General features: G+C 44.3%; 1 protein-coding gene across 7 annotated transcripts in view; it reads right to left on the reverse strand.

Moving 5' to 3' along the window:
• Positions 1-998: 998 nt before the first annotated feature.
• Positions 999-12,088, reverse strand: part of robo1 (roundabout, axon guidance receptor, homolog 1 (Drosophila)) — a 210,719-nt gene continuing 199,629 nt past the window's right edge. For 6 of the 7 annotated variants that reach the window (XM_047339574.1, XM_047339575.1, XM_047339573.1 and 3 more), the window contains 9 exons: positions 9,985-10,374; positions 9,117-9,233; positions 7,854-7,998; positions 7,345-7,578; positions 6,132-6,631; positions 5,868-6,029; positions 2,793-3,068; positions 2,503-2,696; positions 999-2,292 (listed from right to left, as the gene is read on the reverse strand). In XM_047339574.1, the coding sequence (XP_047195530.1) occupies positions 2,278-2,292; positions 2,503-2,696; positions 2,793-3,068; positions 5,868-6,029; positions 6,132-6,631; positions 7,345-7,578; positions 7,854-7,998; positions 9,117-9,233; positions 9,985-10,374 (2,033 nt within the window). In that variant the 3' untranslated portion in view covers positions 999-2,277. The remainder of the gene's footprint in view (positions 2,293-2,502; positions 2,697-2,792; positions 3,069-5,867; positions 6,030-6,131; positions 6,632-7,344; positions 7,579-7,853; positions 7,999-9,116; positions 9,234-9,984; positions 10,375-12,088) is intronic. The other variant, XM_047339578.1, reaches the window with a different exon arrangement.

Genomic DNA, 12,088 nt, shown 5'->3' on the forward strand with positions numbered 1-12,088 from the left:
ATTAATATTTTTTATCCCCGCAAATTTTAGTGTTGTGTACTTTTTCACGTGCGGTGATAACAAATCTGAATCATTACAAATGGAGGTTGTTGTTTTTTTACCGCCGCCAAGGGGATGATGTTTTCACCCTGTGTGTTTGTGTGTTTGTGTGTTTGTTGGTCACTACGCAAAAAATACTAAACAGATTTCTACAAAACTTACAAGGATTGGACATGGTCTAAAAAAGACGTCATTAAATGTTGACTCTGATTCCGACAAAGGGGCAGATCCACGATTACTTTTTCACTTCCTTTAACGCTGTGAATTGGCGTTTTTTTGACATTTTTACCCGAGGGAATAATTTATGGATCTTGTTAAAATAAATCTGTCGTATTTAGTAGAATGATGAGTGTGTGAAATTCCTTGCAGCTTGATTGAACTTAATGGGACTGTTGGACCTGGGTGGTGGTACGTGCTCAATACCATTTTAGATTTAACACTGAATTAATAGATTCTTTGATCAAAATCTGAAATAATAGGACAAAGAAGGATACGGTAGTAAAATGTCTATATATTGTCAATATAAGTAATATTAACATAAACTAGGTTGTTTATTACTGACGTTTAATGATAGGCCTATAATATTTGAGATATCACAGGAACAGGACATTCATGTCATGGCTGCAACATGTATAGTAACAGGCTAATAGCTGGACTAGCACTGTTATAGAACCTTGACAAACCAATCAGATCTATCTATCTGTCCATCCATCCCTCTATCTAGTGCCCAGATGTTAAGAAAAGTACTTTTTCAAAATTGAAACTTCCTGTTTGTTCGCATTGTTTAAAAGATGTGTCTTCAGTAAGAATTCATAACTGACAGGGCAGAGAAAGGGTCAAATATTGAATCACAACAACGATGCAGGGTTTAGCTTGGAATTTTTTGCAGTGGAATAAAATCCAGAAGAATAAACCTTTATTCCTAATGAAAATGTTGACAAATGACAAGAGGAGCGTGATAGTTTGAACCTTTTTATTCATCATTTTTTTGTAGTTCTTTTTCCTTTTTTGCTTTACGAAACAAATGTTTGCAGATGTTCTATGAATAAACAACAGCACCTTTCTTCTCAAAAACAGGGAGGCGACTGCCCCTGCCTTCTCGAGAAAAGAGACCCTTCTTGTCCAATAACAACCTCTCCAGATTCCCAAAGTGACTCTTTATTTCCTGTATTTGAAATTCATTTAAGTGCATTAGTAGACGACGTAACCATTTCGATTAATGTGCAATAGCTGAGTTTATGGTCAATGCGAAAAAGATATTTACATTGCAGCTACGACTCACATTAACTGTCTGTTTTTTTTTTCACTGGAGCTAGCGTCAGAACCGGAGAGGGAGACAATCAAAAATGAAAGGAGTCTCCTTTCAAGCACAGCCTTCGTAAACAGCAACCTTTACCTACATCATTATCATCACCATCATCAGGATTAACTAGACTCTCTTGTCGTACCTGTTTTCCTCCAGTAAGACAAAAAGGTTAATAGATAGAATGGTTTAAAATAAAGTTTAGTGATTGTGCTTTTAAAACCAAAGTAAAACAAAATGACAAACATTGACGACAACACGAAACATAACAGTGCATTACAAAAACAACAAAAAAAGAAAAGAGAGAGAGAGAAAAAAAAAAGAATAATCCCAAAGTGGCACTTTCTTGGGGGGCAGCTAAATAATATTGCAATTTACAACATGAATGGAAATGATAAAATAATATTTATATTTACTGGCATAATAAAATTAGAATTCGCAAAAAATAAAAAACAAAGGAAGACAAATTCGAGGTACCACAGTGGGTAAAACAAGAGGACATCATGTATACACGTATATTTACAGTCCACCTCTGCTTGCAGCTATTTTATTACAGTAACATGTGACTGTTATGGGCTCTGCAAAGTTCTTGTCAAGCCGAGTCATGTCAATGTCTGGAGTCAGATTTCACTCCATATTGCATTGGAATTAAACATAAATATACTACTGCGTATTTTTGTTTTGAATGCACCGTTCTTCTATCTTCACACACGCTCGCCTTTTTTTTTTGTCAAATGGACATAGAAAATGAATAGTTAGAAAAAAAAATAAAAAACATAGGTCTGATTTCCAGATGTAAAGAAACACTACTGATGTACAGTATGATGGCAGCAAACATGACGGTGAAATACTGAGATATTTAAAAATGTAAGAGAAACAATGGTGCTTCACTCTTGGAAAAATCAGGACAGCTCCTCCTTTGTCTCCGTGGATCTTCAGCTTTCTGCCATCTGGGGGAAAAAACACAAAAACAAACATTTTGCTCAGCATCCATCTGTCAAAACTAGAGACTAGGCTGAAAAATCTGCCAAAACTTTTGTATATGTCACCCGATTAGAAAAAAGGAAACATAAAAAAGGATAATAAACTATCAATATTTAGTTTTTCAAACTTCCAAATATCAATATTGAGCAATGGTCAGATTAGGTGATATTTTGTACCTCTAGCTCTTCATCTCCTGGTTGTAAGGCCCCCGTGGTGATGAGGCCCATGTCTGCTTGGTTCCTGCGGCCTCCCTCTCCTCTCCGCCGGCCCCCTGAACCCCGAGAGGACATGGAGCTGGAGGAGCTCGGGTCTCGGGGGCTGTTGACTGTTGGGAACTGTGGTCTGTTGTAGGGCAGAATGTCCTCTGAACCTGGGGAGACGGAGGAGCGTGTTAGAGAGAATTGAGTCTTGCGTGATCACAAGTAGTGCACGTGTCACTGAAGGATTCCTCCACATGTTGCCGTACCTGCATGTTGGCGTGCCTTGCTGGCAGTGCTACTCTCGTGTCTATTCCCTTTCTCTCCATGAGCAGTCTTTTGTCTCTCCTGAGCCTCCTTGCGTTCAGAGGAGCTGGTTCTGGGGTCCGAACCCTCTCGGGGGCGGTAGCCTCCTGTCGCTCCTCGCTTGTCTCGACCCTCGCCCGTTTTGGGGGAAACCACCCCCCGGCCCTCCAGTGCTGCCTTGGAGGGATGTGTGGGGGACTTGAGCCCTGCTGGAGGAGGGATGGGAGGAGGGGGGAGATCTAAAGGATAAACACGGGAAGTAAAAGCACATGAGTCACCGACATAAAAAAACTGGGGTTTAGATGATTGCACAAGACTGAGGACCGAGAATCTGTGTACTCTTGAAACTTCAGTGTGTATCATCTGCCGCTCAGCTGTCTCACACCTGCGAGGTGATACACAAACACAGCTGCAGTGTGTGCACATGCACTTATATCTGCACACATGGAAACAGTAAACAGAACAGATAGCATGAGACAGCCCTAATCTGGCCACGGCGCTATGAGATGGGAGTGTGAAGAGGACGAGGGGAGCGTGATGGTCAGCAGCTGGATCTCTGACCCGCTCCCCTTTCCCCTGTTGATGAATCAATGCTGCTCTTCTTTGAGCCATTAGTCACATGAGGCCAACCAGTGGGCGGCCGGGTCTCTCACACATCACAGACATCTAAACGAAACGCAGAGAGAAAAGTCTTGGGCCTGTGATTTGATGGCTCTAACCTGCAGGCACCCAGACCGATAATCCACATTGGATTAGAACGTTAATAAAGATAACAAGTGCCAACACATTGTCCTTCCTTGCATCCCAATGGATACTCTGGACTTTGTAAGATTGTACAAGAATCAAAGCTTTAATGTAATTCATTTTTGTATTCAAGTGTTTTAACACATGAAAGGCTAATGAGGCAGGTGATGTCTTTGCTCCTGTCTTGTTGGCGGAATCAGGTACCTTCAATACACTATTCTCATTATCCTCCACCTCCGTCCACTCCTGAATACAAAAGGGAGCCAGTCAATATCATACAGCAGAGAGGCGTCTGCAGTTTTTTAATATCTCTCTTGCCTCCTGAGTCCTGGCTCAGTCAGAGTCCGATCAATGCCACAGTCTGTGAGATATAGCCCACTGCGAGGGAGGAGCCGGGCGCCTGTGAGATTTATGAGGAAACATCGTGGAGGACAGAGCTCGGCTCTGAAAAGTGTCTCTGGATTTGCCAGGGAGAGTTTATCGGAGGGCGTGGTGGTTAATTAGGCGGACAAGGCCAAGACAGATGAGGAGACAGGAAAGGGTTAAGTTCAGAGAGGGGGTAGACAAAGGCATCACAGTCAAACCCAATATGAGTCAGGGGGGGAATACAACTTAGGTTTTTCTACATCCACTGTGTAAACGTGTGAAATGATTATAGGTCAAAGTGGGGTAAGAGGTAAGGAAGGGGGTTGATCCCATTGCTCATGTGTTTTCCTGCCTTTTTATTGCAGTCTTTATGTACTATAATGACGCTGCCTGCATAGAAGTCCCAGCGTGGAGTAATTGGAAAGGTAGAGCGACATAAAACAAACAATATAAACACACATTACATTACATTGGGTGGGTGGAAAACATCTGGGTTTTTCTTTGTTTTCTATCCTCCTTTACATTTCATTAAATCACCTTCTCACCTATCACCTCAGCACCGGTCCTGCAGACCACAGACAGGGCATGTCGGGTGGGGGTGGAGAGAGAGAGATGGGGGGAGGAGGCAATAACCTCCAAATGAAAAACAATCCATTCAGATCAAATGCAATCAGCAGGAGAACTGATGGACAGACAGAGCTGCAGAGCTGTCAGTCCACCCCCTCGCTGCTCAAACAAAGACGGAGGAGAGGGGAGCAGGGACAAGAGCGGAGAGGGATGGAGATCACTCCAGAGGGAGGGGCAGCGGATGGGGAAGAAGCCAGGGTATAAGGATGATGGCAGGAGGTGGGGAGGGGGGTGTTGGATTTTCTGCTGTGATATAGCTGGTCTGGCTCCTAGTGAGCTGGATATTAAATCTCCCTGTCAAGTGCTTCCAACCCTCAAGGACACCTGACAGAAAGAGGAGAGCCAGCTCTGGGACTGCACACGCTGTACAGCAGAGTGAGGGGACACACAACTCACATATAGATACATAAAGAAAAGATAAAAGAAAGAAGGGTTTTGTGCTGTAAGTTGTAAAAAAGCTGATGCAATAGAAAAGTAAATTGCTCTTTTACTTAACCAGACTAAAGCTCTTCTATCTGTGTACAGCTGCTCTGGTATTTAGCCCCTGTTTGGTTTATGTCCGGCCCCTGCCGAGTAAAAGGTGGCACTTCAGAATGAGCCAGAGCACCTGGATCAATTTCATTAGTGGCTAGAGTGGAGAGACATCCCAGTGTCAGCACTGCGAAGCCGGGCAGAGCTCCCCCGAGACAGCCCCCCCCTCCGCTCCTGCCCACCACTCGCCCGATCTGTTCAGCAGCGCCACAGATTAGGAGTGATGCCACGTATGCATGTGCATGAAACACATGAAAGAAGATGATTAAACCTCTGGCTCGCGGCACAGCAGCGCTCCAATGCATTACAGTAAACTGCATTTTTCACTTTCATTTCTGGAGAGGGAATAGAGGGAGAGCCACTGATACAAACCGGCCATCTGTGTACTACAGCTGACCCACTACTGCGGCTACTCTGTCAGGGTGTTGGCTGCATTGAGTCATTCACGTCTTTTGCAGACCAGCAAGTTCAAACCTGAATACTTACAGTTTCAGTAATATTTGTTTTAGGTCTACTGTGCATATTTCAGAACAATGTTTGCAACGAGCATAATCACAAACACAGTTGTTGTATATCTATAGTTTGTATACACATATAACCTCTAAGAAACCACAGCTTTAGCTAAAACACATTGAAAACACATAGCTTCATATTCATTATTTGGGTAGGAGCCTACAACAAATGCATATTTTAACAGAATGTCTTTAATTGTGAAAATCATTTTGATAAAGGTTTTTTTTAATAATCCGGACATGTAATTATGTGTGTACCTTCATTGTATGGATCACGTCTCTGGTTGCCTGGATGGACTGCAGGATGCTGTTTCTGCTTTTTAGGAGGCCTCCTGTGCACCGCTGCCATACTCATGTTACTGTCTGTAGACACCGGGCTGCCTGGACGGTGGCCTGATGGGTTTATTTGGTATTTTCGTGCTGAAAGAAAAACAGAGATATATTTTGGTCTTTTCCCATTCCGCGAAAAAAAAACCTTGCAATAACATTTCTCGTGGTTGTGGCCGACATTATTAAACCTACCTGAAGCTCCTCCAACCTCCTGGCCATGTGTGTTGGGGTACTTGGCCACTCTGACGCCTGAATACTCTGCAGCTGCAGCGACCGCTTGGGCAAAGTCAGCATCAGTGAAGAAGGATCCATCTGAAGAGCTGACTGCACTAGACCTCCCCGAAGAGACATTATCCTCTTCAGAGGCCGACCCCCATCCGTTGATCATAGAGCCGGTCACTGAACTCTCTAGGTCACCCATGCTGGACGCAGGCGTCTGTTCGAGCCCTCGTAGCAGCAGCCTTCGCGGGTGCATTTGGGTGTGGTGAGGGTGTGTGTGTGTGTGGGGGTGGGTGTGGTGGTAGTGCATCTTGGCCACCTCTGCATCTGTCTCGTCCCCCTCCTCGTCTTCCTCCAATATGTCGTCCTCCTCCATGCCGTCTGTGTCCAAGGCCAACGGGCTGCAGTTGTACCCATATGTGTGTGAAGGGGAGAGGGGTCTTTGAGGCGCTGGGGGGCTTACACCATGGCGCCTGTTAAAAGATGGAAACACGTCAGAATGTAGAATATTTTCAACAAATTACACGCAAAGTAAAATTCTCCTGCCTATTATTATGAGAAGATGCTGGTACTTTGCATTAATGCGAATATTTTTTTTAAATATATGGACATAACATTCAAGATTTGAGGGTTTACGACTATGTTACCCTGGAATCGGACCCATAAATTAAGCTATAAGAAACCAGAAATGCCAACAATGATGTGAATGTGATAGTTTTGTATTATCTTTACAGCTATATAGCTTAACATAACTTCTTCTGGCAGCTCATTCCTGAATTTATGATGATGTGTTTTTTTCCTTATGTGCTAACAAGGATGAACAGTTCCTGCTCGCAGGTCTATTAACACGCAACAGTAATATATCTTTGACAAAAAAACATTAAATGGACTAAATTCAGACTGTGACGTATGACTTCTTTTCAGACAACTTTCAAATCGCTGCAAAGTTGATTTTCGTGCTGCACTGCAATGAAGTGAAACTAATGGCTCCCAGTGAGGTAACAAATCAAGAGAAGATATGCTTTTGAAAAAATGGCCAACAGAATATACAGAATTTGGAATTAATGGGCTAAAACAAAAAAATGTATGAATTTCAATTACGTCGGGGAGACATTGTTTCTCTGTGAGGATTTAAAGAAACGCTCATCTTCTGCTACTTGTTATTTTTGTATCCTGGCAGATGTACCTGCGTTCGTGGCTGTCGGGCGCATCCTGGAGCATCGGCCGCATCTCCTCCTGGGGTGAGGGGGTGAGAGTGGCCGTGGACTGGTGACTGTAAGACACAGCAGCAGGGGAAGATGCCGCCCCTCGGATGGGAGGAGTGGGGCCCCGCTCCATCTCCTCTTCCTCCTCCTCCAGCTCATGAGGCTGCAGGTACATGTGAGACGGGGGCATGGGGCACTGCATGTCTGGGTCACAGCTGCCAACAGAGAGAAACAAGCCTCGTTACCTTCATATCACTCACAGAAAACACGGATGTTTATACATTGAAGGCCAGAAAAACATGCACTTAATATTCATGGCATCCTTCTATCATGAACCTAGCACTGGTAGATTGAGCACCCTTGGGGTAAATACATGTAATGAATGCAAGAAACGGGAGAAAAGGCTGGAAGAATGAACGAGCATGTACAGATAGTGTGTGCACGCCTGTCAGGTTGTCTGTGTCTTTCGGCCGGCGCTGACATGTCCCACCTTTCTTCCATTGGTAGAGAGTACTCCTCCGTGCTCCGACTGGGGGGTGGGTTTGCAGGGGGAGGGGGCAGCAGGTCAGCCCAATTCATTGTGCTCTGTTTGGGTAGTTTGGGGGTGCGCATTCCCTTCTTCTGGCCCTGGCTGCCTGCTCCGAAGAAATGAGAAAAAGAAAAGCGTCCATCCGTCACAACACACCTACAGACGTACACAATACCTGTCTCTGGAAAACACATCAATTATTAATGTCGAAGGAAATCTCAAGTTAATGAGCGAGGATGTGACAGCTGATAAAACGCTTTAACAGGACCGGCTGACAAAGAATGGATTTTTTTACACAATAGAGTGCTGGGGCTAATGCAACGCTCCACTTTATGCAAGTGTGCACACAAACCTCGAGGTTATTACATGAGGGGGAAATACTATAAAACACAGTCATTTCCATACTGTGGTGTTAACCAGTACTACGAGAGAAGGTAGGAAGGGAACAGCAGAGAGGGATCTAATTAATACCAAACTATTAGGATTGTGAACCAATGAGCTGTGAGGTGCAGTGAGCACTAAAGGCTTCTCCTTAATGGCTTGAACTTCAAACGCAATATCAGAATGGATACATGGCATTAAGGTGGCAGTGTTGCATGCCGTCCGCAATGTGTTGTCATTTGTCCTTGTCCACAGACAGACATTGAGGCCCTGATGAAATTAGGCTGCTCCCATACCGGAATTAAAGTAAAGCCAATTAATATAAGCAATGCAAAATAAGCAAGGACAAACAGAAATAAAATAGAAAGCAGGAAAAAACTAAACAAAACAGGAAGCTGCTTTTATCTAATTTGCTTTAAACATCCCTTGGATGACATTGCAAGCAGGAAACAAAAGGCACAATCAAATGTCTAGCATGGTGCTCGTGCCTTTGTTTGACGGCATTGTTGCCAGGTTCCTCCTCTCTTTATTCAGCAATTTTCCACTCTCTGAAGGAATCACCCTTTCAATTTCTCCTCAAAACAGGCTGACATGGAAATTAATCACATTACCATTTTAAAGCAGGCATTATTAGCATCTCAAAGTGATTTATTGCTTCTGAGGAAAACTGGGATTTCTTCAAATGGAGCTGCGGGGATGTATGTGATTATATAGTTCACAACAACAATAAGCTGGGAAAATACTCTGCCAGTTGAGTTAAGAGGAGCGAAACAATAAAAAGATAATTGTTACAACTAAAAGAAGGAGAATGAGTCCTTAGATATACATTGTTTTTGTTCTTACCGGAGGTACTACTGCTGCCTCGGTCGGAGCTGTTGTAGGAGCCCCCAGTGTGGCTGTCATGGGTCTGGTTGTAGGGGATGGTGGCCGGCATAGGATTGTCTCCTCCTCTGTAGCGGTCTGATGGTGGGAATGTTGGAGCGCATGGTTAGTGTGGCCCCAGGGAGACATCTCACAAACATTCAAGCAAAGCAACCGCTCACTTGGTAATGAAACAAGGAAATTAAGAACTGCATTTGAGTCGCAGCACAAAAATCATTTCACGGTGGAGAAATATGGAAATATGTATACCATGAAATGACTTTACACCGAGCACAGTGCTACACGTGAAAAAGAGCCATGCAGTTAATGCTTTGTAATTTTCAGGTGAGTATGAGAACACATGCAAACATCTGCACAGAAATCTCAAAACTATCACACCACATGTGGCAGATCCAACGAGGCGATGATAGCTTTGTTCAAAGCATCTAAAGACCCAAGATTTATCATCGTCTGGCCTTTAGAAATCTGACACCCAAAATAAACCTTCACACCTGCCTCCACCACAAGACAACCCAGATACGACAGCGGTTCAAGCATGGCTCACGTTTAGCGGCACAGATTATACATGATTGCAAGAAGGGGTGATGAGGGGGTTACATGAATGAACGAACAGACGGGCGGAAAGAAAGAGTGATGACGCTTGTGTTGATTTGAAAAAGGAGCGAGACAGAACCAAGGAAAATAGGAGCATGAGACTCTTCTACAGGCTTCCACAGTGAGGCTGGAAGAGCCGGGAGAGGAGAGAACAGGGGGAAAACCAGGTGGAGGAAGATCATGGCTCGGAGATGACCTCTTTAACCATTGGCTGCTGGGTATTCCACACACTCACCCTTGTTCAGCTTGTTTTGCTCCATGATGATGTACTGCAGCTGCGAGCCCATTTCCTGTTTCTGCTGCTGCTGGACCGGGGTGGGCTTCCAGCAGTGTTTCTCATTCAGCTCCCCTCCACCCCCGGGCCCACCTCCGCTCCCTCCGGTGCCTCTTTCCGAGTTTATATTGTTGCCCATGATGGAGGACTGGATGAGCTGGGTGGTGGCGTAAGGTGTCGGCTGGCCCCCCGGACCCACAAAGCGTCCGTCTTTCAGGTTGGGGCTGTTGAAGGTCTTCATCTCATTGATCTTGTTGGACAGGTCCACATCTCCATAGACTCCCGACTCCGGCGCCAGGAGGTTGGTCTGCTTGTTTTCCATCTGGTTGTTATAATTGGCGATGCAGTCGGCTGGAGAACACGAGGGTAGAAGCTTTGAAACAACAGGGCCTCGTCTGATCTACTACAGAGTTGAAAGCATTTACCTGAGGGAAGCAATTCATTTCAGGGCTTTTGAAAAAAAAAAACTCCCTGCCAACAAAAGAGAGATCTCCATTTAAAGTATTAGAATTGTTTGCCAAATAATGTTCTATTTAAGGTGAGTGACACAGGTGGTATTGCACCACTCTCGCTCAGTCTCTCCTCAGTGTTTCAATGTGGGTGTCATCTCTATTCTCTTCCAACTGACGGTGAGAGCGTCTTCTCTCATTGAGAGGGACAGAGAGACATGTCTGTATCAAAGACTCGGGATGAGGCACGCAGTAAAAGCACAGCTCCCACTGACAGATCCAATTTTCCCTGGCTCATAAAATATTCAAATCCTCCGGCAGATCTGAGAGCCAGCCTTGCGGTAAATACCAAGGACGGCCATAGGCGCACGCTGCACGTGCCGCGCGCCTCGCATTTCAGCTGCACGGCCCAGATCGACACATCAATGGGTGATCTGTGAAAGCGCCCCTATGGCTGAGATAAAGGGACATTAACTCCCATTTCTTTGCTCTGTCACCTAGTCAGTGATCCTCCTAATGTTCACAGAGTTTAGGTTTGGCACACACACAAAGCATGCGTCTGGCAAGCTCCTTAGTGTCATACAGAGGGGGGGGGTCATGCGAGGAGTGAGGGCTGCCTTTAGCCTGTTATTCCCTGTTAAACATCTCACACCACGTTAAGGTAAAGTTCAACACTTCAGCCTCAGAGGGGTGATTAGCACAGAGAAAAAACTGAACTTGATGACTAGAGTCCACAGAATGAATTATTAATCCTCATTGGGGAAGGTATGAAGTAAGAAGAAACTACTGAACGGCTGGATGGATATTAGGCCAAACAGCTGGATAGGAATTATGATCTGCCCTTAAAGGCACAGTCCCAAAGTGCATAATTTACAACATAAAGCATTTCATTACTCTCCAAGTTTCCAAGGATAGTTTATTTATTTTTTTTAAGACTTTGGTCACAGTTGAAAAATGAATAACATTAAGCTCTGTTTCATCCAAGCTGATGTTTTTGGCTCCGAGTTTTACCCTGTTCTCTTTTCAGATAGGTCACAGTGTGCCTGAGCGTCTGCATATGCAATAAGGACGCTCATCGCCATCACCGAGGCCGACACGACACACATCTCAATGCATTGTCAATGATCCGATACATTAGAGCAGCATTATGCATCTGCTTTACCCTGAAATAACAGCTTCAAAATCAGTTTTACGGTACAATGACTTGTAACAGGGAGAACGGGCCCTCTTTCATTCTGACATGTTTGTTACAGCACTTCCTGTTCGGGAATCAGGAGGAATATACATCGTTCGGCAGCTCAGTGAGTGCGACTACACAGTCGGAGCTACGGTCAAGTTAATGATGAGATTTTGGTGATGTTTCTATTTTTTATCGCGTCACGGCATTTTACAAATTGGATGCATCGCTAAAACACTGAATTTGTAGCAATTCCCAAATTCAAACTAATCTCCAGTGCTTACTAACACTTACTTTTTTAATTGGTGTCAACTTTTATGCATCTGCACAGATTCTTATCCCCATTATACACAGAAGTGACTTTTGTGTTGTAATGTGTGTTTGATTTTGAGGGTGAACTTGGTCCTTTTTTTGGTGACATCTCTCGTTGTGCTGAATA

Source organism: Hippoglossus stenolepis, chromosome 4 (genome assembly GCF_022539355.2).
Source record: "Hippoglossus stenolepis isolate QCI-W04-F060 chromosome 4, HSTE1.2, whole genome shotgun sequence".
In the NCBI taxonomy this organism is placed as follows: Eukaryota; Metazoa; Chordata; class Actinopteri; order Pleuronectiformes; family Pleuronectidae; genus Hippoglossus; species Hippoglossus stenolepis.